This window comes from Elephas maximus, chromosome 4, assembly GCF_024166365.1.
Source record: "Elephas maximus indicus isolate mEleMax1 chromosome 4, mEleMax1 primary haplotype, whole genome shotgun sequence".
In the NCBI taxonomy this organism is placed as follows: Eukaryota; Metazoa; Chordata; class Mammalia; order Proboscidea; family Elephantidae; genus Elephas; species Elephas maximus.
Genome location: NC_064822.1, coordinates 105475990 through 105502735, shown reverse-complemented (window position 1 = coordinate 105502735; position 26746 = coordinate 105475990). Strand labels below are relative to the sequence as shown.

The following is a 26746-nucleotide window of genomic DNA, read 5'->3' as shown; positions in this document are numbered from 1 at the left end:
CGTTCCAGATTTAACATTCCAGTGTATCTTGAATTTTGATCCAGCTCTTCAAGGAATCCTTTGTGGTGGAGCTTCTCTTTGAGGTCTTTGTTGCTTTTGACCCCTCCCTCTCTCCCTGCCCAGTATTGTAGTTCAAACTAGTTCAAACCATTCCCTCGTGATGGTCAGCCTGCCCCATCCCAAGAGCATCAGGACCTCCCAATCAAACCCTCTCCTTACTCTTCATTCTGATTGGCCCCAAGCTAAGGTCCAGTGCTAAGCACTTCATGGGAAGACCTAACTACCTTTCAAATAAGTGAAGAACAACACTGAAGAGGAGATGGTTGAAACCCAGTTTATTAGACCAGACGCATGCGTCACGCAGAGTCCCGCCTGCTGTTCCCCCATCCACTGCACACTTCTTGGCCTTGCTACTGTTTCCCTTTGGGGAGGTCTGGTCTCTAAGCAACTCCTACAAACAAAGAGTTCCCAAAGATCCGACAGCCTTACTCACCAACTCCAGGCCAATGCACAGGTGACCTGCCCACAGATCCTGTCCTGGGGTTGGAGACCCAGAGACAGTTGAGCAGAAAACACCTAGGAAGGGATTGGGACTCTGGCCTGGGAGGAATGCCTGGGACAGGGGGTGGGGGGTGAGGGAGGCAGGCCCTCTCCATCACTCATCTCTCATTAAGGAGAGAGGAACAGAACAGCAAAGCTTTCAACTCCCCCTCTAGGCCTGTCTCTTTCCTCCTACTACCAAAGCCCACCTCGCCAGAAAATATGAGTGGTAGGCTTGGGTATGAAGAGAGAGAAAGGGGTTGGGCACCCAGAAGGAGGAAAAGGCCACTGACTGGGGACCTTCCTTTCTGCCTGTTTACACCCTGCTGCCCAGTTGCGAGAGTTACCAATCCCCAGCTCCCTTTTGTATCTGAAAAAAGGCTGCCAGCTTGGGAAAAGTTCTTCTTGGCTTAATTTCCAGAGCAGTCTTCATCTCCTGGGTAAGGACTATCTCTGTTACAACCCCTTCCCTGGGGAGGCTGCAGTCAGCCAGGCAAAGGGCATTGGGGTGGATGGAGCAGGGGACGGGAATGTTAAGGCTGCAGGGAGGGCAGAGGGTGCCCAGAATAGGGGGAGAGGGTGAGGCCAGAAAGAGGCAGAGCTTGTGATTCACAGCTTCCTTTATGTCGCCACCAAGACAGTGCGAAGGTTACAATGCGCGTGTCGTCTCCTTGTGCTTCTCAGAGGGATGTGTGTACACAGTACAGACACCAGGGGAGAGAGTCCAACTCTTTATACAGGCGAAGGCATTCAGAGACCAGGGAGGAGGCAGAGACACACAAGGGGGATCTTGGGGCGGGTGGTTCTCAGAGACAAGAGGGGATGGGGTGGAGACAGACAAGGTTGGGGGAAGTATATACAGAGATATAGCAATATAGAGTCTGTATCATATAGAAATAGAAAATGCAGATGAGGTTGTTGAGAGAAGCAAATGGAGTTGGGGAAGCAGACTTGGGGGAGTTCCATAAGAAAATTTATGGATGTGGCCCTCTGCAGGGGCCCCTGGGAGACGGACCAGTGAGGTCAGGCACCAGTGCTCCTCTCCCTGAGCTGGAAGCCAACCAGCGGGGTCTTTTATGGGACAGTGGAGGCTGTCTCTTGGGATTTCTCTCCAGCAGCTACAGCTCTGGGGTGAGGGTGAGCTTGTAGGTATCAGGATGTGGCCTACAGCACCAGGGCCACACCTTGCCCCCATATCTACTTCTTCAGTGAATCCCCCCACCCAGCCCCCTAAAGACTCCACATGGTGTGAGGGGATGGGACTGGGGTCTTAGATCCTGCCCAGAGACTTGGGGTTGGGTAGGTCACTGGGCTGAGAGGGTCGCTTAAGGCTGGGGAAGCTCCCTTCCACTAGCCCTCCCCCTCAAGGTACATTCTCTGGTTTCAGGAAAACTACAGACCCCGGGGGGAATCCCCTCCACCCCCCACTGGGAGAGGACTTTGGTGACTGGTGGCAGCAAATGTAGGTGGACACTCAGATGACAGACAGCCAGACAGACAGAATTCAGGCTGGGAGCTGGGGGAGGCAGCATGGGGCAGAGAGGGGCAGCCTAAGGTCCCTTGCCCCTTTCTCTCTTTTTAGTGTCTCTTAGATTAGTTTTGTTAAAAATTAAAAGAATGGAATAGAGGCAGGGAGAAGACCCTAAGGTCAAGACTCCTTCCTCACCACAGACAAGAAGAAAGGACTGCCTAGGAATGGGGGGCTGCCCTTAGAGTGGGGGGTGAGTCCCCAAGACAGATGGGGCTAGCAGGCCCCGTTGCTCTTCTAGCCCTCCCCATCTAGGCCTTTGGTACAGTGGCCTGCAGGGCTCAGCAGGTAAAGTCTTCAAACGTGCCTCGGGCCGGATGGTGAGGTAGGATGTTGGCAGCGTAAGTCATTCCAGCAGGATGGCCACGGAGGCTCTCGCACGGGTTCTAGGGGAAGGGCACAGGATAGGGACTGGTTATCGGAAGGGCCACAGGGGGCTCTGGGGCGTGGGGGAGGGAAAGGAGAGAAGAGGCCAAGGGCGGGGTGGCTGGTCCTGGGGTGGTGGGGGAGGAAGGCGGTGGGGAGGGCGCCCCTCGCTTGCTCCCTCACGTGTCTCTTGACGTCATCCAGGCTGAGGGCCACGCCCTTATCGGCACTACTCCTTTTGGCTTCCTTCTGACACTTCCCTCGTCGGCACAGCTTGTGCTTAATGACCTGCAATGGGGGTGCAGCGTGGGGGTGGGTGGGCTGGAATCCCGCCCCCGTGGCCCCGGCCCCGGGCCTCCCAGCCGGCTCACCTCATAGGCGTAGTCAAAGAGCTCCAGCACCGTGAGGATGCTGGCGCCGATGAACAGCCCCATCTGGCCCCCAATGTCACCTGCAGGAGCGGCGGGGAGGTCAGTGGGGTCCGGACACTTTGGAGGCCAGCCGGGCTCACTGGGACAGGGGTGGGCAGGTCGTATTCGCAAGGGGATTGGTAGCCTTCGTACAGAAGGAGCGCAAAGCCAGATTCTAGAGGGATTTTTCTTTTCTTCCCATAATGGTTAAGTCCTACGGCTGCTGACCAAAGGGTCGGCAGTTGGAATCCACCAGGCGCTCCTTGGAAACTCTATGGGGCAGTTCTACTCTGTCCTATATACGCTATGGGTCGGAATCGACTCGATGGCACTCTTTTTTTTTTTTTTATGCTTTTCTGCATTTTTCTACTTTTCTAGAACAGGTAATATTTCAGGAAAAACAATTGTTTACAAAATAACCGAACACTCTCAGTGTCTGGGCCAACTTTCAGGGATATGTACGATAGTCCCACATCCACCCCTTGCCCGGCGCTCATGGACATAGGCCTGTCTCTAAAAGAAGCCTTGGAGCCCTGGTGGCACAGTGGTTAAAGCAATGGACTGCTAACTGAAAGGTCGGCAGTTGGAAACTACCAGCCTCCCTGCAGGAGAAAGATGTGGCAGTCTACTTCTGTTGAGATTTACAGCCTTGGAAACCCTATGAGGTCAGTATGAGTTGGAATCGACTTGACAGCAGTGGGTTTTTGGACGAGAAGTGTCAGCCTCCTCTTCTCACCACATACTGAGACAATAGGATTTGGGGAAAGGCCCCTAGGGGTGGGGGAGCCTCCTGTGACAGAGGTAAGCACCCTGCTTTGGGTGGTAGGGGCCAGGCCATGTCCGTAGCACTGGAAGGGAACAGGTGCCATCAGTAGCTCACCCAGGAGCCCTGCAATCTCATAGGCCTTCTTCTGCTCAATGGTCTCATAGTTGAGGACTTCAAAGAAAATGTCCAGCACCAGGATGTTCTCCCTGCAGTGGGGTTGGGGGAGGAGACCTAGGTTCAAGTCATATCTCTGTCCCTTACTAATTGGGTGACCTTAGCAAGTTAACCTCTCAGAATCTAAGTCTCCATATCTATAAAATGAGATGCTAATGGAGCTACCTGCTTTGTGGGGTTGCTGAGGGTTAAAGGATATGTTCTGTACAAAAAGATACTATGCGCACTGGGAAGTGTGAACTGATCACACTTACAGCAGTGAGGATGAAGATAGAAGACCAAGCAGGGAGTGGGGAGAAAGGGGCTTTCCTCCTGCTTATTCTGACTTGATCTTCCCTCTATACCCACCCCAGTCTCTTTGGGCCTTCCCCATGTCATCTCAGCTTCCTCCTGCCTGTCTCCCATCAGACCCCTCATACCCTTCATAGTCCCCAGCTTAAGGTCACAGTCAGAGCCCTTACCCTATGTACTGCTCAGACTTGTTGAATTTTTTGGCCAGGTACTTGGCTGAAGCTTTGCTGGGGATCTTGACCATGGACAGCTCCTTGCCGTAGCGGGTCAGGTTGCAGGGCATTTCGCACACGCAGTACTCCTGGTCCTTTTCCACCAGGAAATCTGCACCCGAGCCAGGTGGGAGGCGCCAGTTGAGTGGTGGTCTTCTCCCAGCACCTTGCCCAAGGGAACCCTAGGCCCCCCGTCTCTTTTCCTGCCCTTCACCTCAGCCGGGTGGCCACCCATTGCTGATCCTCTCCCAGCCTCCCCATGAGTATTTCTTAATTCTAAATCTCATTCCTTCAAGTCCCTGCAGGGTCAACCACCTGAGGTGCTGATGAGTGGGGGTGAGGGCCCCTCCCAGGTGACCCCACTAATTTTTCATAGGGGCCTTCTGTAATGCTGTTCCCTGCCTTGTTAAAGGGGAGGGTGAAGCCTGGTCCAGGAGTTATTTGAAGTCTCTGGGAGCTTGGTCTGAAATATCTGCGTATGTGGCTGGCAGCACCTCCTTTCCTCCCCTAGACTGTCCAGCGCAGGGGCACTTACCCAGAGCAGGATCTGCACACTCCTTATACTGCTCTGGAGTGCAGTATGGGGCATCCCCTACAGGGGAGAAAAGACAGTGTTGCAGGGCGGAGATTAAGGGAGTCTTTTTTTTGTAGTGGTGGTAGTGCCAAAGGCCTAGAATATAGAAGCTTATAGAGGATGAGAGGGTAGAACTAGCCCAACTCCCTGTCTGTCCTGAGCTGAACCCCCCCCCCCCCCCCGCCACACACACATACAGTCTATCCCTCCTGGACCCTTCCCACCCATTCTTGTGGACTCAATCCTTCCCCATTACAGGCAGGAATTAAGGCCAGAGAGACGAAAGCCAGATTGGTATGGATTGAGGCTGGAAATGGGGTAGGGAGAAGCCAGCTGGTCTTGCTTCCAGGTTGGCAGGAGGTTGATGGATGAGAAGCTGATGAAGGGCGGGGCAGGCTAAGGGGCCCTAGGACTGTGCTCGGAGCTCTGTGGCCTGACCTGGCATGTGTACCATACGGCAGTTGCAATTCTCCACCAGGTAGCGCGTCTCACAGTCAATGCGGCAGGCGGTGATACTGTAGGAGTCGAAGAAATCCGAGTCCATGGTAACAGCTTTGCAGGTGCCCCAGGGTGGGGGCAGATAGATGAGCTGCTGGGAGAGCCAGGGAGCTGGGGGGGAGGATGTGGGGACTTCTCCCAAGTCTCCTTAGTGTGCTTCTCCAATAAGACTCAGAACTCAGGAGTCCTGCCCCCTCTCCCTCTGCAGGCTCTGAGTTTATACAGCATTCTCGTTCATTAGATCATTCATGCTTCCAACTAGCCAGATGACCATCCAGGCCCTAGCTCATCTGTCCCTCCCATTACTGACCACCCACCACATCATCATGACCCCTAAACACCACACCCTGGGGATAGCCTCCCGTGGCCCTCTCACCCGCTGCTCCTGGCAGGCCACAAAGGTCTGGAACCCTGGAGCCACACCAAATCCCAGCTGGTCGATGAAAGGAGGTTCATCCTGACTATGGATCTGTACTTTGATGCCCGCCTCAAAGGACGTCTCATCTGTGGGAATGAAGGGTGTGTGTGTTGGGAGGGCTTCAGACTCCTTAGTCTCCTTCAGAGCTGGGGACATCCTACATCTCCTGGGAATAAGCAAGCATATGCTTTGGCTGGGAGGTCTGTAGCGTCCTAGCCCACCCTAGCCTCCTTCTGGATCCAACAGTCCCCTGCTGCTCCATGACCCCTGCAACCTTGTTGCCTCCTTTCTTACCTGGCTTCTGTTATATATTCTGGGGGTTTCAGATTCTTTTCACAGATTGTTACTATCTCAGACTCCCTCCCTTCCCTCCTATCTGTCTCTGCCCCAAGGCCTCTGAGACCAGACAGACAGCAGGCAACCAGAGAAGAGAGGGAGTTATTTATAGAGCAAGTGGCAGCCACTGATGGAAAAGGATGGCTGGTTACCTTGGAGAGTAACTGAGCCAAGAAGGGAGAGCCAGAGATATGTGAGTGTGGAAGACAGGTAGGGTCAGGAGACAGAGATGCTGGGAGGAAGGGAGAAGGACCTGAGCTCTGCCTCAGGCTCCACAATGGAGCCCAGGAGTGCCCTCGCTGAGGCTGGGTCTGGGAGCCGCGAGAGATGGAGCCCAGGACCAGGTGGCCCCTGAGGAGAATGACATACCAGTCTCCCCCCACACAGGCAGGTACTCATCCTGCTGGATGTCCAGCATGATTTCCAGCCCATTGCCTGTTCCACCCTTCATGGTCTTCAGCCGTGGCCGCCCATCTCGGCCGGAGTTGAACGTGTAGCACTTCCCATACCGCGTGAAGACCTGTTGGAGCAGAGTGGAGAGCCTGATGTCCTGCCAGCATCCCTACCCAGCAAGTTCCCAGGCCCCCCGAGCTGCTAGCATCTCAACACCCTTCAGGAACGATTCCTTCTGTACAACTCATTCTCCATTTGCACCCCTCTCCCACCCATTCTCCACCCTTCTTTGCCCTGCTGTTTGGCCTGGAAAGCTGACCCCTGAGTTCGCTTGCCACCTGGATGGACTTCCAGTTGGGTTTGGCCAATGGGAGGCATCCGAATAGGATCAGAGGATGTGAGGAAAGAGAGATCAGGTACTCATCCTTCCCCACTCCTCATCCCTCCGTAGTTTGGTAGTGGTTTCACCATCAGTGCCTGTAGATCCTGCAGCAGGCCTCCCTCCATAGCACTGTTTCCTCTCTCTACTTCTTCAGCTGATGTTGTTTTTAGGTGCTGTCGGGTCAGTTCCGACTCATAGCAACCCTATACCTGTACCATACCTGTTGCCGTCTAGTCGATTCTGACTTATAGGACAGAGTAAAACTGCCCCATAGGGTTTCCAAGGAGTGGCTGATGGATTTGAACTGCCAACCTTTTGGTTAGCAGCGGAGCTCTTAACTACTATGCCACCAGGGCTACAATTTCCAACTATTGTCAGTGCCTCAGCCTCCCCCGTGGTTTCCTTAACCCTGCGCACAACTCTGTAAGGAGTCCCTTGTTAAAGTCTTTTCATTGAACTGTCTGAGTAGCAAGCTTTTCCCTGCAAGGACCATGACATATATGCCTCCTTCACTAAGAAACTATCACTGCCAGACCCCCAGTCCCTCCTTGAACTCCTCCCCTCAGGCTCAAGCTCCTGGGGCGCTTCTGAAACATTTCGTCTCTTCTGGATTTCACCCCAGACATCTGAAATCCTGCTCTCCCCAAGACCAGCCTCCAAACTAAGCTAAGCTTTTTGGTTTCCTCCAGCAATTAGCCCCTTATGTTCATCATTGTCCCATAGACCAAAAAACCAAACCAAACCCATTGCTGCTAGTCGATTCCAACTCTTAGCGACACTATAGGACAGAGTAGAACTGCCCCATACAGTTTCCAAGGAGCACTTGGTGAATTCAAACTGCTGACCTTTTGATTAGCAGCTGTAGCTCTTAACCACTATACCACCAGGGTTCCTGTCCCTTAGGCACTAGGGCCCCAAAGTAGACCCAGTTGCCATGCCAAGGACCATGACCACCCAAGCTCCAGCACTGTTTCACCAGGCATTTGGGACTGACTGCCCAGAGCGTAGCATATTTGGTCATCCCTTTGCAGAACTGTGGAGGCCTCAGAAGAGCTCTCAGCTGTGGGGCAGGCTTCCCAACTTTCTCCCCACTCCATGCCCCAGTGTGACTCTTATCACAGCTCTTATTACATAGCCACATAGAGAAGAGCGAGCCAATTCTTCATGGACCTTTAACCACAGCTTCCCTAAATGTCCCAAGTTCCTACAAGTGGGGTGGGTGTGCTCTTACTACTGCTGGGTGGTGACAGAGTCCAGAAAGCAAATCATAAAGTGAGCACAGACACAGCCCAGAGAAAAGGAGAGACAAAGAGTTTCAGGGTAGACTTGAGCAAGGGGTGGGGATGGGAATAGCTAGGAAATAGTCTTTGACCCTACCCCCTTTCTAGAACAGCTTCCTCCACCCCCAACCAGAAAACATTCTGGTCTCTCCAGAAATGAGCCTGAGAGATAGCTCAGAGGACTTCAAATCCCTCCGCCCCACTACCAGTTTCCGTGACACTCAGCTCCAGGCTGACCAGACACCCAGACTTTACACTGCAACTTGAGGTGGTTAATGCCGGCTGGGAGCCCTAAAGAGGGCTGTGTTGCTAAGCAGAGGTTTGCTGCTGCCACCTGGTGGTTTTGGGTGAGAAATGTCTGCTCTTTGGCCCAGAGGAACCCTCTTCCTCCCATCTCCCTGTTACCTCTTGGCCTGCCTGAGGTCCAATGGCCAGAATCTTCCATGTCCCTGCCTGTCTGCAGTCAGTCCGTGAGGCACTATATGATGATACCCACTTGCTCCTACACTAGGGAGAAGCCAGGGACTAATAGATGGGTGTATGGAGAGGGAAGGCCTTGGGCATCTGGGAGAGGGGGCAGGAAAGGAGTCCAGCCAGACAGAGCCAGAAGCCAGATTAGAGAGAAGATGGGGTGCTGGCCAGTACCTCAGACCTCAATAGGTCCCTGGGTGGGAGGGCTGAGAGGGAGGCAGACTCTCCCAGGGCCGACCTCCCCAAGGAGAAAGAGGTCCCTGGTTCCTTGGTCAGAGCTGGAGGGGAGAGAAGTGATTCAGAGGAGGCCTGTTGTTCACCACACACACACACACACACACACACACACACACACTCATATACCCAGCAGAGGACAGGGAGCAGGGAGCCTGGAGGAGGGAGCACAGGAAGAACAAATAAGGGTGCTCACTGCTGTGGGAGCTGCTGACATGCTGATGAGGGGCGTGGTGGGTCGGAGGTAGGGGCTGCCTCCCCTGCTGCCCTGCCCCCTCCACCTCCTGATCCTGCACCTCCAGAGACTGGATGGCACCTGCTCCAGCTCAGTCCAGGGGTGACGGTCAAAATAGTTAACAACTGGCCAGGTGCAGGCACCCACCAATAGATCAAAGGTTGACCTCACAGGTGGAGCAAGGTCCTGGGGCCCTGCTGGGTCACAGCTAGGTCTGGGGAAGGGCTGGAGAGGCTGGAGGATATTCAGGGAAACACCAGGTGCCTCAGGGCAGCAACTAGTTACCAACCAATACAGATATATTTCAAGATTCCAAAAGGGAGAACAGTACTGATGTAGCTCTGGGAATATCAGCCTAGCACCAGATCCTGGGGCTCCCAGGCAAGCTCTGCCCAGGACTCTTTGGGGCAAGTCACAGAGCTTGAGCAGGCCAGGTGGAGGGGGTGGCATGGTCACCAGCCCCAGGAGGTGATGGTCAGGATGAACTGTGGCAGACACCCATGGGTACTGTGCCAGGTGTGGGCCTCCACTCACCACCGAGAAGTCATGAGGGCCGCAGGGCCCCCCGCAGTAGGAGCAATAGAGCAGCATGTCCTCCAGCCGGTGGCAGGAGCGATTGTAGAACCGATGCAAGTTAAAAGGCTCCCCAGAGAAGGCCTCAGGCCCCGGTGGGGCAAGGGGCACCCCAGGGTCATCACTTTCATCCAGCCCCAGCATGGGAGCCAGGTAGAGCAAGTCGGGGTAGCTGAGCTGAGACAGCCGCACAGCATTGGTGTTGCACAGGGTGACCGCCGGGAAGGCCAGCTCCGTGGTGGCCACCTCATCTAGCAGAGTCACGTGTGGGTAGCTGAGGTAATAAGCAACACGGTCGCCTACCTGGCACAGGAAGGCACCCAGTGCCAGGACAAAGGCCACTGCCCATAGGGCCTGCCTAGGCCCTAGACCCCCCTCCACAAAGACGTGGCTGGCACCATGGAGTGTGCAGCTCTTGGCAAAGGCCACCAAGTCCACAGGCAAATCCCCCTCACTGGCCTCCGCCTTCGCTGTCTCCTTTTCCTTCTCCTCTTCTTCTTCCTCGTTGGATTCTGAGTTAGCCCGTTGCTGCCGCTGGCGGGGACCCCAAACATCTCCCAAGGGCCCTGGAGCCTCCTCTCCAGAGGAGAATGACACAGAGCAGAAGATCTGGATAGGCATCTTCTTCGGGGGCTTCCTGGTACCAGGGTATTGGCAAGAGAAAGGGGAAGGTGCTGTGGGGAAGGGATGCAATCCCAGGCAGGATCCAGCAGTGCCAGTCACCTAGCCTATCCGTCAGGTCTCTGAGCCTGGCTGGCTGTCCTTCCTCGCTGAGGCCTCTGTGGCAATGTGGTTGAAGCAGGGCGGGGCGTGAGAGGAGGACCAGCCTGGCCTGCCAGGGAGGGCGGTAATCTGGGCTGATGAATAATTGATGGCAATGAGAAAGGGAGGCTGATGGGGAGGAGGGGGGCTCGGAGCCCCTTTCCTTTCACCAGCTTCAGCAGGACAGAGAGGGTTGAAGACAGAGTAGAAAGCTCTAGAGGATTCCAGGGGTCCAGCCTAGGGCTGGGGCTCCTGGTCCTCATTTTACTGAGGTGAGGTTGGCCCAGCACCCACTGCCAGGATGACCTCAAGCACCCAGCAACTCTCCCCCTGCCCCCAATATACACACTCTTGCTATCTCATCCACAATCTCTTTCCTCAGTTTCTATACTTCAATTCTGAGTCCCCTCATTCTCTCCTGGCCAGGTTATTCCTCTAGGATATCTGTGCCCCAAACACCCTAAAGGCATTCTCTCAGATCCCTGATTCCTCTCTAATTCCCTGACTCATAGTCCCCCCAATTATTTCATTAACCCCCGGTTTCCCTGATATACCCTTAGACCCAGTTCCCCCCTACTTATCTCTTTGACCCCCCTCAATTCCCTTCCAATCGCTTCCTGGACCCCAATTTATTTTCAGTTACTCATTTCCCCTGCAGTCACGCCTTTGACCTCCAATTTCCCTCAACCAGTCCCTGACCCCCATTTCTCCTCCCCTTGCTCCCCTGACCTCCAGCTCTACTTCAGGTCAGCACCCTCCCCCATGCTGAGCTGCACTTAGGTCACTTTCCCCAGGACTGCCCCCCCTTCTCCTTTCTGTGGCTTGTGGGGCAGCCCAGGTTCCATTAGCAGAGGCCTCTCACTGACCACAGACCCATTTGTGGCCAGTTCTGGGCACTGGGGGGAGGGACCCCATCTCCTGCAGCTGAAAAGCTTCCTGGCAGCTCCCACTACCCTCCCAGCTTGCCCACCCCCTAACAGTACAGGAGAGGAGCTCGAGGAATTTTCTCCTGGTGGGTAGAAGAAACTGAGATCAGAGCAGAGACAGGCCTGGGTCAGGTGGGGAGTACTGGCAATGAAACTGGGGTGCTCCCCAAACCATCAGCCTCGCAGACCCCCCATTCCCTCAGTTTTGAGGCTCCCTCTGCCCTCAATTTGCATTTTATGCCCCCAGGCCCCTGGCCCCTCTATGTGCTTTGATTACTCAGGGCTACTAGTTGAGGAACTTGAGCCACCAGCCAACTCTCCAGGGCCAAGAAGGTGACCTGAGGGAGGGAGAGGGAGAGAGGGAGGTAAAATGGATTAACCCTTCCTGTATAGGGCCAGAGGAGGAGCACTGGGGGCTGGACAAGTCCCCTGGGATGTCTCCATTCCTTTACCATCCCGCAACCCCAGGCAGATTCCCCCTCCTCTTTCTCCTCTCTCCCCTGTTCCCACACCTTCACTTTTCCATTTGCATGCAGAGATCCTGGGGCATATTGGGGATAGGAGGCAAGGTGCCAGGTTCCAGCAGAACTGATTGATGTGGGACCTTTGGCCTCAGCTTTGCTGCCAGGGACACAGAGGCCCCAGAAGAAGAGGAGCCTTGATGATCTGGCCCCTTTCCATCCTTACCACACTGGCCTCAGACTGGCCTCATCATCTCTTGCCTAAACAACAGCATCACAACTGGTCTCCCTATCTCCCTGCCTCCCTGCAGTCTCTCCTCACTCAGTCCATGCCTTGTAATTCTGACCATTATTCTGCTTAAAGACCTTTTTTTACTCCCCAGTATCTCTGGGTAAAATCCAAACCCCTCAGGAGGACCTACAAGGTCTTTGCAAGCTGAAAGCATTTACCCTCCAGTCTCACCTCCTACCTCTCTACCCTCCAGCATACAGTCCAGCCACCATGACCTTCTTCCCATTCTCCAAACACACTAGGCTTGTTCACTACATCCAGAAAATTCCTATTCATTTTTCAAGATCCTACTCATACATAACCTCCTCCAAGAAGCCTTCCCTGACTCTGTGGGGCATAGTTAGTGTCCACCCAGGAAAAAGACTGATGGGTCCAGTTCTGCTCAAGGCCCTTCAGGGGTGGGTAATGCCAAGAGCTCCTTGAGGGACTGTGAGAATAAAAGAGTAGGACCCAGAGACCACGCAGAGAAACAGGAAAAGGAAAGACCAGGAATCCCTAATGCTACAGTGGCTGGAGACAGATAAGTGAGAAGATAGGAACACCCATAGGTTATTGCAGAGATAGGAGAGAGAGCCTCCCCACCTGCCCCTGCTGTTGTCCTCTGGCTTTTCTGTTCCCTGTCCTGTGTGCATTTTCTTCCTCCCTACCAGACCTTAAGCTCCCAGAGGGCATGGTATGCCTTCTTTGTATCTCCTCATAACACGTTCTAGAACTATGTTCCAGACTTGGGTTGGAGGCCAGCAGGCCCAGTCTGAGTCTTGAAGTGGGCACGCTGTGGCTGCTTATGCATTCTGTGCCCAATAGAGGGCATTGCCACCCTCCTTCAGACTTGTCCTGTAAGGGAAAGTAGATTGGACTTCCAGAGGGAAGGAACTGAGGCAGGGGGAGCTTTTAGCTTGAGGCTCCCACCAGGGAGAAGGGCAAGTACACATGTAAAGGACAGTGAGTTGGCTGGACAGCTCTTCCCCCCGCCAACACAAAGACCCACATTGCACACCTACATATCACTATACAAATACATAGACCTTTTGTGGAGCAACAAGGAAACAGTCACACACACAACTGTACTTCCTCCCTTCTCCATCTTTGCTCGCCTAACAGTCTCTCCCACCATCATCTAAGTTCCAGTGACAAATCCAAAGTTTTCACAGTAATGGGGTGATGAGGAAATATCCAGCAGCACGTGCCCCCCAAGCATACACAAAGGACCCCAAGTAAAAATACACACAGAACTCTCCTCAATTCTGAATCCTCTGTCCATGGACACAACCCTCCCCCATGTCATTCCCCACCCCATGCCTCTCGTCAACTATGTGTGATGACTATATAGTTTCTGGCTTTCTCTCTGTTTCTTTCTGAACCTAACCGCTCACACATCTGTAGAATAGCTCGTGGGTTTCAATTGATATCTCATAGGATCCTTGTACAACTCAGTGAAATATGCAGATGTGCGTAAATTCACCCCCATATGACAAATGAGGAAACTGAGGCACCAAGAGCAAGTAGTGGGATTGAGACTAGAATTGAGTCATCCATCTCCAAATCCCTCATTCTTCATTCTCTCATTTACTCATCAAACATTTCCTGAATGTCTATGAGCTAAGGACACAATGGAGACAAATCATGGAGCTTACTGTCTAATGGGGGAGACAGACATCAATTTAAAAAAATTACAAAAATAAATGTTTAATTACAAACTATGATAAGTGCTATGAAAGAAATAATATGTTTCCATGGGGGCGAATGTCAGGGGAACCTGGCCCAGACTGGGGAATCAAAGAAGGATTTACTGAGGAAATGATGTTTGAATTACAATCTAAAGAAGTAGTTAGGTAAAGGTCTGTGTGCATGTATGTGTTGCAGGGAGGGGGTAGTCCAGACAGAGAACAGAATCTATGAAAAAACCCCGAGGAGAGAGGTCTGAGAGAAGGCTGTTGTGGATAGAAAGGTGGGCAAGAGCAGACTGGAGAGTCAGGCAGGACCCAGACCACGTAGAGCCTCAAAGGCCACAGCAAAGACTGTGGTCCAAGAGCAATGTGAGACAACCTGTGAAACTATTCCAGGCGATGAGATCTGGATTTTGAAAAGACTACTCTGGCTGCAGAGTGAAGGGTGGGCTGGAGGAGCCAGCAGGGCTGCCAGGAGACCTGTTAAGCAGCCACTGCAGTGGTACAGGTGACAATGGAGCAGCTTAGAACAGGTTGGTAGAGTGAGAGGAGGAAGAATACACTGGAGAAATGCTTAGGAGGCAAGATGGGGGAGACTCTGTCAAGGGAGGTGAGGAAGATGGATTGTTAGGGATGGTTTCTGGTTTGCATAACTGGGTGGATGGTAGGGTGGCTCACCAGATCAGGACGCAGGTAAAGGACTAGTTTAGGAGGTAAGATGATGAATTTGGCTTTGTACATGCTGGTTTTAGGGAGCCTTGAGACATCCAAGTGGAGATGTTAAGTGAGAAATTGGCCAATGGTACTGATGCTAAGAGGAGAGAGCTGGGCTGAGATATAAATTTGGCAGTTGTCGGTGTGTAGATGGTAACTGAAGTCATGAGTGAAGATGAGATTGCCCAAGAATAGAATATCAAGTAAAAAAAAAAAATAGAAAAAAAGAAAGGCCTAGTTTGGCAGTATCCACAAAAGCTAAACAGAATCTTACCCTATGACTTAGCCATAGCTTCTACTTATATACTCAAAATAAATGAGTGCATATGTCAACCAAAAGACATGTACAAAAATGTTCATAGTAGCTTTATTTATACTAGTCAAAACTAGTAACAACCCAAATGTCTAGCCACAGTCAAATAGATAAATTGTGGTATATTCATATAATGAGCTATTACATGGCATTGAAAGAGAACCAACTACTGCTACAAACAACAAAGTGGCTGAATTTCACAGAAATCATCATAAGCAAAAGAAGGCAGACACAAAAGAGTATATACTGGATGGAGTATACATATACTCTATGACGTTCACCCCCCACGTATACCAATGTAAAAATTCATCAAGCGGTAGACTTACAATTTAAAAGAAGAGCAAAGCTTGGGACTGAGCCTTGAGTAGTGCCAACATTTAATGGCCAAGTAGAAGAGAATGAACTGGCAGAGAATGAGAAGGAGTGGCTACAAGCAGGAGGAACACCAGGAAAGTGTGGTTGTCAGGAAAGACAGTCGTTCAAAAAGGAGATGATGGCCAACTATTTTGAATGCTATTAAGAGATCAAGGATAAAAAAGTGTTTGTTGGATTTGGCAACATGGGAGTCACTAAAAGCCTTAGCTAGAACCATTTTGGTGGAGTGGTGGGGATGGGGGAAGAAGACAGCCTGGAGTGGATTAGACAATACATGAGACAGAAGAAAACAGAGATGGTGGAATATGTACATCACTTTTAGGAACTTTGTGAAGAAGCAAAGACATAGTATGGGAATTGGAGGGCGCTGTAAAATTGAAAGAGGTTTGCTTTTTGATCTTTATCTTAGCCCAAAACCTGATAGATAGTACCAAAAAAAACAAACAAAAAAAAAAAAACACATGCTGACCCCATGTGTTACAGAGTAGGACCGATCCATAAGATTTTCTTGGCTGTAATCTTTATGGTCACCATGAGTCGGAATTGACTCAACAGCAAATAACAATAACAATAATCTTTATGGAAGCAGATTGCCAGGTCTTTCTTATGTGGTGCTGCTGAGTGGTTTTGAACTGCCAACCTTTAGGGTGGAGGGGTGGGGAGGAGAAGGAGCACTTCCAAGCTTTGGGCCTTCTTGTTAGTAGTGAAGTGCAAACCGTTGGCAGCACCCAGGGACTTCAGTACAAAGTAAGTGCTCAATAAAAGTTAGCTGTCATTATAGTTACATATTTTAAGAATCTTTAGTGTGTTTCAATGTTGATGGAAAGGTTCTACTTGAGAAGCAGCCACTGACTGTAGAGGAGGGAGAGACATACTTTATTAGGGTAAAGTTCCCAAAAAGGCAGAAGGGGATGGAATGGAAAGAATAGGTCAATGTTTTGTCCTAGATAAGATGGATGGTCCCCCTGGGGTTTGGTACCCAGAAGAAGGGGGAGAGCTTGTCTGAGGCTTCTGTTTTCTTTGTAAAGGGGGAGGCAAGGTCTTAAGGTAGCTGTTTGAGAAGAATGGAGAAGTTTGTAGTAGTAGTTGGAGAGAGCAAGCTGACCAGAAAACATGGTGGGGTTGCCAACAATGCTGCAGGTCCATTGAAAGATATTGATCTTCAACACAATGTGTTACCAGGCTCCCCTGTTGTGTGACTTCCTCTGCTAGAGCTTGGTTGTGCTAGTGCCACCCTGAGGAAAGCCAGTGGTGGATTCATCTATGGTTGGGGCTTGGCCAGATGGTGCAATGAAAAGGCACAGGGGTCAAAAGACTTGGTGCACTCAGGCTATGGGGGCAGGGTTCTTAGGATCTCCCTCTTGCACCCTTTCCTTTCCCTTCCTGCCTTACCACAGGGCATGGGCACCTGGGGAGCCTGGGAATTCTTGTCCACCACACAATCCTGCTCTCACAGTCACACACAAAGAACCTGGACTTAGAGTATCTGAGGTCAAGGTCCCATTCTCTCATTTACTGGCTGTGTGACCTCAGGCAAGTCACATAACCTCTCTGAGCCTCAGTTTTCTCATCTTTCAAATGAAGATACTAATATCCTTCCTGCCTCCCAGAATTATGAGGATCACATGAGCTAAAGCATGACAGGGAATTTGTCAACAGCAAAGCACAGCTGAAAGAGATGATAATTTTGCTGGTATGTGCTCCACATGAGACCAGAGGTTTGCCTACACACAAGCCCTCTCCCACAGCCATACGTACCGAGCTCGGTATGTGTGTCCCTGTGCACATCCGCACACTTCCAATTCACACTCTTGTCTACATCCACATTCTCTTTCAGACACACACAGAGGTGCACACTTGTGCTCACACACTTGGGCACATATGCAGTGAGTGTGTCAGGAGGAAGGCTGGGCTGGCTGCTCTCCGTGGTCAAGGCCACTGCAGCAGGCTCTTCCCTAGGGATGTTCCCAGTCTGGCACACTGGTTTGACACACCAGTGAGAGACATACAACACTAAGCTCCTCAGCCCAAACCTCCCAGGCCCCCAGACTGTCAGCCACACAGAGGGGGTGTAGAAGTGAAGGGTGGGAGAGGTTTTTCTTTCCAAGAACTCAGAGGATCTCAGAAAGATCACAGCTTGCCCTCTTCCTCCCTCAGGAGTGGCCTTGGAAACCCTGGGGTAGTGTAGTCTCTGTCTTTACAGTTTCTCAAGGGAACATCACTTCAGTGTGAATACACAGCAGCTTCATCCTCATTTCTAAGTTTTCCATGAGGACATGTTGTCTGATACGTGCAGCCAGGAAAGTTGGTCCTACACATGAACCAGTGTGGGCCTACCTGGAGAGCCCCAGAGAGGCTGAAGGAGGGGCTAGCCCTTAACAAAGATAGTTTAACGAAGTGCTGAGCGCTTCCCCCCTACCCTTGCAAAATAGCAACGGGCCTGGAAGCTGAGATATGGAGCCAGGTGGAACTATGTCCAAAATAGAACCCAGGAGTCCTAATGGCCAGCCCCATCCTCTCCACCTGGACTAGGTATCAATTCTCGTTTTTGCTGCCCTTTCCCAGTTTTGCCTCCCAGAGCCTCCACCCAAGGTCCTGACTAGAAGTTTCTCAGCCAGAGGGAGAGGCTCCCTGAAGATGACGGAAGGCTTTGGGGGGGCGGGGGGCACGGGCGGTAGGGAGGCCTGGGCCAAGGCAGGAAAATTACTCCTGCTGTAGAGAACAGGGCTGGTTCATCAGATGGGGAGGGTGGGATGGGGTGGGTCAGACACCAGCACATTCTATAAAACTGGAATTTTCTGAATAGCTGAGCTGGGCAGGGGAGTTTAGAAAGAAATTCAGGACCACACCTAGATTTTGAGGGTCCCCTCATCTCTACCACATTACTCCTTGCTCAGAAGCCCAACCACTTCCTTCAGTAGAACCCTTAACCCCTTCATCTCTGGGCCTGCACTGAACTCTAAGTTCCCTGAAGGCAGGGACAGAGTCTGCCTGTTTACCACTGTACATACCCCTGCACCCAGCAAAGGGCCTGGCACTTATAAGTGGTTCTGTCTGTTCCAGGAATGAATAAAGTAGCACTCAACAAAGTGAAGCCCGACACTCCCCAACCCCAGTTCCTCATTCCCAACAGTTAATCTTCACCTCCACTCCCAAAGTTCAAGTTGTTTTCCACAAAGTGGAAGCCTGCTCAGATGCAACCACCACGCACAACTTCTCTTCAGGCCTCATCCTCTGCTCCTGACCACACACTGGGTGCAGGCTAGTTCTCCACAGGCTGGGCTGAGGAGAAGACCCAAAGCTTGGAAGTGCTCCTCCTCCTCCACACCCCTCCTTTCTGGGCTCTGCCCCCAGAGACACTTAGTTACTTACATCAATTTCCTATTACTTTAGCCAATGGCCAGGAGATCTATTAGCTAGAGTGGCCTCTTAGCTGATGGAAGTCTGGGAAAGGAGTAGAGTCAGGAATGGCTGGGAATCCAAGTTACCTAAAGGATGTTTGTGCAAGTATGTATGTGAGAGAGAGAAAGGGAGAGAGAGACACCAACCTGGGATCCCCTGGACTCCTGCAATTTGTTCTGCCCCTTCACCACCCCAGTCTCCTTTTCCCAACCTCCTATATCTAGCTCATGCACTTCCTAGAGATCGGAAGGGTAAGGCAGGAGGGGTATCCAAGAATTCCTAAGTTAAACTCTCCACTCCAGTCTCTCTTAACCCTCTGCAGTCTGTGCATGCCTCCCACTTCCCCTAAAGCAGACCACTCAGGCCCTGGGTGGGGTAGCCCATGACTCTTTCTGTTGTCTGGGCAATTTTTTCTCTCAGCAGCAGCACCCCACACTTCCTGCCTGGCTGGAGGGAACAGAACCCTGCTGTAACCCTCCCCAGGGACTCGTTGTCTGTGGGTGTCAGTGAAGGGGTGGAGCATATCAGCTCCCATGCTGGTCCTGGCTCACCATGGGACACCCCCCCCCCATCCCTGGCTCTGCTTGGTTTCAAATTACCTCTCCCTTCTCCTTCTGTGTCCCAGGATCACCCACCCACACTGGCCTCTCATGTCAGCATCTCACCTCCCCAGGGGCTCCAGGATGCAGGAGGGAATATCAAACCCTAGGGGGATTTCTGTGCCCCATGCCCTCAGTCCATTTCCCCTCTGGGGGATTCCTTTCCCCACTCCAAGGCCCTGGGGGAGACCCTTGTTGGCCCTCCAGGGATTCCTGGCCCCCTATCTCTTGCCCCCCAGTTCCTCCCAGTTCTCAAGAGAGACTACTATACCCACAGCACACTCAGCCCCAGGATTTCCATTCTCTGCTCTCCCCTTCCTTCTCTTCCAGGGTCCAGAAATGAATTCCTGCTTCTCTCTCCCCCATGTAAAGGCTCTGGATCTCGGCTGGAGGAGGGGAGGTGGCATAGGGCAGACTGAGCAACCATCTGCCAGCCCCCTCCCCTTGGTGCTGCTCAACATTCCAGCCACATCAGCAGCTCCCACTGCCAGGGACTGATAAGGTGCAGCTGGAGGCTGGCACCAGCTGCGACTGTGCTCATTCCCCAGCCCCCGCCCAGACAGCTGCACCCCCAGCCCTCCTCCATAGAACCCCTGCCCTGCCTTGGCCTGGCTGGCCTCAAGGTAGGGTGGAAGAGTGGAGTTTCAGACCCTGTTGCCCTGGCAACCGAGCATCTCACCAGGAAGGAAAGGAGATGGCCAGGGAAGAGGAGGCCCCGCAGTTGGGCCTTTGGTTGCTCTTTTGGTAGCTCAGGAGGGAGCCTACCCAGCCCAATTGCTGTGGGGGTACTCCACCCATTGTCTGTCTGCCACTTTAGCTCCAAAGCATTTCTAAACCAGTTTTCTTCCAGATTTAGCCAAGGCTCCCCACATTCACCCTCACGCTCCCAAGCTGACTCACATCTGGGGGAATGGACCCTGGTCAAACACTCGGTGACCACCAGTCCATCCCCTGTGGTAGAGCTGGATTCGAAAGCACATCTGGGAGGATCTTTCTGCCACTGCAGACTCCAGTCAGGGGATCTGAGGGCTTTGAGGGACCGAAGCAACCCCTAGCCTCCAGCTGCAACTTTTCCATTCCTGGAAGTGGGCTCTTATTGTTTGGATGAGGTTTGCCCTTGGGAATCCACAGAAGAGTTTACATTTACCCATGTGTACTATATCTGGCAAACACTTTCAGTGAGGGCATGGACCTCTTTAAGAACTCTGTTCTCCAGGTTGCAGAAGACTGCCAAGATGTTTTCCCCTAAGTCCTAACCCTACCGACAGATGTTTCTTGTCAGTGCCACAACTGCCAAGGACCTAGATACACACCCCCACAAACCTCTGGACCTGGCAGAAGAAGGACAAGGAGAATCAGATATTAATTATGAGACTAAGGAAAGGAGAGAAAGAGGGAGCACCAGGTAGGGAGAGTCCAGGCCCCTTGGGACAGGGGAGCTGGAGGAGACTGCTAAGGACTTTCTTCTCCACCAAGGAGATGTCAGACAAGGACTCACATCTGGAATATATGTTTGAGCAGAAGTGGTAGAGTCCTTGACGCGGAAAGGAGCTGCCAGTTAGGTCAACCAGAGAGGGTAGAGGGAGAAGGCGGGCTGAGTGGTTTGGGTCTACCCAGATTCAGGGCTAGGTCTTTGACATAGGCTGAGAAACCTATGAAGACCAGGTTTTCCCTGACAGCTGCAAAACAAGAAGTGCCACAGTGGGGCCTGCAGGCCCAGTATGAGGAAGAACTGAGATTACTTCAGAAATTGTGAAGCAATCATATCTCCATCTGGCTGCTTAGAATTGTCCCCTCAGCAACATGGGCCAATCACATTTGAGTATCTTCATTACCATAAACCAAATATGCCTCAGCATTACCACTACAATCCTTCTGAACACAACGGACAAATGGAGCCTCAACTGAGCACTTTGTATAGACTAACTGTATCTCAACCTTACACCTTAACACCTTCCCAGGTTGAGTCAAATTCTCCAGCTTTCTTGGTGGTCCCTTCTGCCTGCAGCTTGAGGTGTGTTGGGATGGGGGAGGGCTTTGGCTTTCACTTCCATCTTCACCTACAGTTCTACTACTCTTGGGAATATGGTTGGTGGATGAGCCTGGGAACCCACTTGGTCTCAGGCTCTGGGGAACCCAGGACTCTCCTGTTATAAAGAAGGAAAAGAGGTAAGGAAGTTGTGCTTGCATCCAGGCTAACATTCCCATCATCTTGGCTCAGCAAGAAGTGTGGTCATGTAATGTTTGTCCAGGAGGATGGACAAAGTCCCATGAAATGGGTCGGAAGAGCAGGGCTTAAAGAGATTGGGAAGTCCTGTGTCACTTCAGCAGGAAAGACCATGTATTACCATGGCTCCAGCCTTTCTACATGAACAGATACAGTTCATGTCTCCACAATGCTGGGAGGAAGCAAGCAAGTTGGGAAAGAAATGAGCAGAGAGAGAAAGGGAGATTGGAGAGTGGAAAGTTAGGAGTACGCACGGAGTGCAAGAGTGGCCTAGGGGAGACTGGGTTTTGAAAGAGCAGTGAAAGAACTGGAAATGGACACAATAATTCCAGGGTCAGCACTATTAACGCGCTGGGACTTATGGAGGCATGAATTATAATCCTGAATCTGTCAGTAACCAGCTCTGTGATCTTGGGCAACTCACTGTACCTCTCTGTACCTCAGTCCAAGCATTTATAAAATGGAGATAATATGGCTGATTCTATTAAAGAGAATTGAGGGACAGCCTGGCAATTATTCTGAAGAATTACAAGTGCTATCCTCTCACTTAGTGTTATTATTCATACATGATTTTAGCTCTGGTCTCTTGCTACCCTCTTCCTGGTTCGTAGCCCTTCTTAGGAATCTGTGTGTCTCATCCAGGGTCACTTGGCACATCCGATACCAAAGTAGGCTCCCCCACACCCTCCCTGGGATGCTCGCTTTAAGGCAGTCCCATTGATGGGGTGTAGGGTGTTTGTGGGGGCATCTCCACCTTAAGAAGTGAAAGGAGACTCCAGTTTAGCCATGACTGTGCATCCTGAATCATCTCCCTTCCTCAGGCCTGGCTCTGCGGCTCTTTCTGACAATGAGAGTTGGGTGAAGCCTAAATAGTGTATGTGTGTGCGTGTGTGCGTGTGTGCATGCATGTGTGTGTGTGTATGAGAAGGCTGGCCCAAAGAGAATGACGTGTATTTAAGAGCAAGTTTCCCTTACGTCCCATGTTTCACAGTGCTTCTCAAACTTTGTGTGTTCAGATCTGAATTATAATAAGTAAATGCAGATTCTGATTCAGTAGCACTGGGGGTGGGGTGATGGTGGTGAAATTCTGCTTTTCTTTCAAACTCCCAGATCTGATGTTGATGTTGCTGGTTCTTGGACCTCACTCCAAATAGCAAGGCCAAAGCTTACCCACCATTACCTCCAGCTCTATCACCTGTGTATGGCAGAGAAGGTAAGCTTGGTAAGGTCTAGAAGTGGGAGTGTGTGTGTGTGCATGTGTGTGTTGTATGCTACAGACTCTTCCACCATCATGGATGCAAGCCTGAGGTCAGGCCCTCACACTGAGCAAATGTGCCCCTGTGCTAAGCAACAACCCTTCCTGGTAGAGGCGTGACGCACAGTTCCCTCTTCTAGAGTAGCCTGCTCCTCTCCTCCTCCTCCTCTTCTTCCTGCTCCTCTGGGGCCAGGCTGATGTAATGGCCCACACCAGGGGACTCACTCACCACTTTGAAGTCTTCAGCGCTGCAAACCTCGCCCCGGAAATGGCAGGAGAGCAGCATGTCGCGAATGTCGTGCCCCGCACGGTCATAGAACTCGCGCATATTGAAGGGCTTGGGTTTGAAGCTGCGGAAGTTGGCCTTGTCCTGCAATATCTCCAGCTGCTTTTCATCTGCCATCTGTGTGTCTGGTATCTCATACCTGGAGCCCAAGGGTGAGCGGTGTAGAGATCAGCATGACCTTCGGTTCCTGCCTCCCTTTGGCCTCCAACATCCCATACCCAAATTGGGGGGTGGGGGAGGAGCACCTCCCCTTGGGAATCAGGCCTGGACATGGGCAAGGAAGGAGAGCTGGGCATGTCCAGAGGACCTGCCACATGGGGTCTGAGAAGACAGGAGGATTTGTAGTGGCTGCCCAGGGAGTAGCACATCTCAGCACATGGGAAAGAGGGAGCATGGATAAGGGTGGAATGGGCAGAGAGAGGGGGGCAGGAGCTATGGCTTTATATTATAGTCTCTATATCTGCCAGGCACCCCTTGGAAACTCTACGGGGCAGTTCTACTGTATCCTGTAGGGTCGCTATGAGTCGGTAATCGACTTGATAGCAATGGGTTTTATACTTTAAAGATGGTCTAGCCCCTCCCCCATCCCTGGAGTGAGGAGAAGGTCAAGACATAGTTGCGGGGGGTAGGAATGTCACTCCAGAGAGCGTGATGATGTCTCACAAATCTGGTTGAGTGGGGGCAGAGCTATTTTAGACTGTGCTGGGATCAGAGATGGGGTGCCTTTAATTGGGTGCTCAGCAGGACCCCAACTCCTCTGCTTTGAGTGGCAGGTTTGGGGAGGGCTGGAAGGCAGAGTTGGCTGGTCTGTATTGTGGGACAGGGAGGGAGGCAAGCACTCTGATGGCATGCCTGGTAGTCAGGACTCAAGCAACTCCAGGAGTGGAGCTGGAGGGTGGGTGGGAGCCACCCACCTGTTGTTGAGCAGGGCCAGCAGTTCTCCGGCATGGTACAGGTCATTCTTGGAGACTTGGCTAAAACGGAACTCATTGAGGTTGCACAGCGTGACGGCAGGGAAGGTGAGCTGGGAGGCCGCCACCTCGTCGAGCTTGGTGACGTGGTGGTAGTGGAAGTAGTACTGCACACGCTCGGTGCACACGCATAGCAGCACAGCCAGTGAGCCCAGGAAGCACAGGGCCCACAACGCCCGCTTCAGCGACAGCCGCTCGTAGGAGAAGATGTGGGCCAGGCCGTGCAGCGTGGAGCTACTGGCAAAGGCCTGGATGCTCACCGGCTGGACGCCACCCACCTCTTCCTCCTCAGCCTTCAGTTCCATCCTGGCCAAGGGGGTCCTGGGGAAGGAGGAGTCTGTCATTGTCCTGGGATGGGGCCCTTCCAAATGCATCCAGAATTCCTGTTTCCAGAAGTCACTGCCTCTGGGGTAGAGGAGACTGTCCTGATGTGTGAGCCCAGAGGTGCTGGCAGAGGGACACACTCCCAGGACAGGGTTCCTCCAAATGCAGGTTCTCAGGGTAGGGGGCCGGCGGGGGGCAGGGGCGGGGGTTGATCAGGCCAAGAGAAACCTCTCCCAGAAAAGCTTCCCCAGCCAGGGCAGACCCCAGATGCAGTCACTATGGGTGAGAGGGAAGTCCTGATGTTCCCACAGGCAGGCAGGCACAGGAGTTCCCTCCAGATGTGGGGTTACTCTGGGACAGGAATGTCCACCCCATTCTGGAGGGAAAAACTCCCTCAGATGGGCTGAACCTGGGGTCAAGAGCCCTTAGTCAAGAGTGTCCCCAGGACTGGGCTCTCCCTCTGTTAACTAAACCTGGGCCAGAACCCTTCCCCTTTTGCCCCCTAGGGAGGTGGGTTATATCTGGGGAGGCGCCCAGCCTGGGTTCTCACCTGCGGGTGCCTTCAGTTCTCATGTCGGCGCAGGCTGCATGTGTGTATGTTTGGGGGGGGGTTGGGGGTGGCGGTGGGAGTGGAGGGCAACCCGAGGTGGACGGAAATGGGGTGGGGGCGGTTCCCTATGACAGGGAACTGTCCCCGCCCCAGACGCAACCCCCCCCCCCCCGGCTTCTCGTCGCAGCCAGATCCCCTGCTTGGCCCGGCCCCCGCCCCCCGCCCCAGCCACCCTGCCGCCCCAGCAGCTGGGGAAAGCGAGAGGGCAGGAGAGACCGGGCTTAGGGCGCTGGGGAGCCCCGCGGCCAAAGGCACGGGCATCGGAGACCCACCTGAGGGGGCTTCGGGAGGCCGGCAGCCGGCGGCGGGTCCTGGGGCGCTGGGCCGGACGCGGGCTCAGCGCCGAGCCACTGAGGGGCTCATGGCCCGGAGCCGGAGCGGCGACTGCCGCGGCACGCCGCGCAGAGCCCTGCAGGAAGCTACCCGCCCTGCCCGGCTCGGCTCAGCTCTGCCGCCCGCGCGCGCTCGCTGGCTCGCTCGCTGGCCTCGGCTCCGTCCGCCGGCCCGGCTCGGCGCGGCGCGCGGTGCTCTCAGCCCCGGGATCTGCAGGGATCCATCGTCCGGCCGGGAGGCGGCGGGAGGGAGGGGGAAGGGAGAGGGTGCGCGTGCGCGCCTACGAGTGTCTGCGAGGGTGTCTCTGGGCCGGTGTGCGCGCGGGGCGCCCGGACAGGGGAGCGGGACCGAGGGCTCCCCCCGCTGGCTAGCCCCCTCCTCCCAGCGGCTCTCGGTAGCACTGCCTCCCTCCGGCCCCGGGCCGTCTCTCTGCCTCCGAGGCCCTATGGCTTTTGGATGTGACTATGTGTGGTGTGTGCGCGCGTGTGTGCGCGCAGGAGGGAGGGTGTCTGCCCCCAGCGTCCCCCTCCCCGCGCTGTCTCCTTCGGATCGATGCTCCTGCCTCTCAGCTGCTGCTTCCTCTGGTGGCACGCACACACGCACACACACACACGCACACACACACAGAGCTCCGAGTCACACTTGACTGATTCGAGCACTTGCCCATGTGGGGACACACACACACACACACACATACAGTACGGAGTCACACCACACCACTCCCAGCCACACACACACCCCACAGACACCTACGCATCCCAGAGGCCTGGAACAACGGCAGGCACTCACAGGCTTACACATATTCACCTGTTCTTATCCATGCTCCCCATTTACATGTGACACATACACACACGTGTACCCAGACCTCCTTTTGTAGCCCTGGAGTCGCCTGGGGGGGGCATGCTTGCAGCCCCTCAGCCTTAAATCTCTAAAGGAACAGAGAGAAGGAGGGAGAAGTAGCCAGAGGTCAAGAGAATTTGAAGAGAAGTAGGGAGATGGGCAAAGGGACTGAGAGGAGGGGGACAGGGTGAGGAAAGATGCAGGGGGTAGGATGGAGTAGGAGTCTGGGGCAGTGAACCCAGTCTGGGGGGCTGCTCTTGTAGCTCTCACCTCTCCCCTTTGCTCCTTCTCCTCCTCCTCTCTGAGAGGCCTTGGGGGGCCCTCTGTATCCAATTAACAGAAAAGGAGCAATCAAGGGGAAGTTGTTAATTTGCTGATGCACATTAGAGGCTCTTAGCACAGAGGCTGTTGAGGTCTGATGGTGTCAGATGATGAGAAGGGGGGTGTGTGGACCAGGATTCCATCTCTAGCGGGTACTCGCAGGCTAGTGCAGCCCTGAGAGAAGGAAGATGAGAGGCCTGTTTCCAGGACATGGGGGGGGCGGAGCTTTAGAGTAGAGGAAAGAACCTGTAATGAGAAGGGACTAGCACAATGGAAAGAAGTTGGATAAGTTGTGAGGGGTTAGGGGCAGGAGGCACATGGGTGGCCAGGGCAGGGAGCTTGAGGGTCCTGGAGAGGTTGTGGGCTTAGGACTATAGAGAAGGGAGG

At 53.1% G+C, this 26746-nt stretch overlaps 1 protein-coding gene across 2 annotated transcripts; it reads right to left on the bottom strand.

The window, feature by feature from the left end:
* Positions 1–1221: 1221 nt before the first annotated feature.
* ASIC1 (acid sensing ion channel subunit 1) lies at positions 1222–25435 on the bottom strand. Of its 2 annotated transcripts, XM_049881541.1 has the most exons (12): positions 25138–25435; positions 23875–24252; positions 22904–23099; positions 6483–6633; positions 5736–5863; positions 5300–5450; positions 4823–4879; positions 4246–4399; positions 3725–3816; positions 2806–2885; positions 2618–2722; positions 1222–2454 (listed from the first exon to the last, which is right to left on the bottom strand). In XM_049881541.1, the coding sequence occupies exons 2-12, from the start codon at positions 24234–24236 to the stop codon at positions 2350–2352; spliced, it is 1581 nt and encodes a 526-aa protein (XP_049737498.1). In that variant the 5' UTR covers positions 24237–24252; positions 25138–25435; the 3' UTR covers positions 1222–2349. The 2 variants fall into 2 exon arrangements, with proteins under 2 accessions (XP_049737498.1, XP_049737497.1); XM_049881540.1 differs by lacking the exons at positions 22904–23099; positions 23875–24252; positions 25138–25435 and adding an exon at positions 9643–10302.
* Positions 25436–26746: the final 1311 nt, after the last annotated feature.

Bases quoted from the DNA above. Each gene is read 5' to 3' on its own strand.
- ASIC1 (XM_049881540.1), bottom strand. From the start codon at position 10,302: ATGCCTATCCAGATCTTCTGCTCTGTGTCATTCTCCTCTGGAGAGGAG. The intron at 4,880-5,299 runs GTCAGGCCACAG...TCTCCCCTGTAG, and splicing joins CCGTATGGTACACATGCCAG to GGGATGCCCCATACTGCACT. The intron at 4,400-4,822 runs GTAAGTGCCCCT...GCTCGGGTGCAG, and splicing joins GTGTGCAGATCCTGCTCTGG to ATTTCCTGGTGGAAAAGGAC.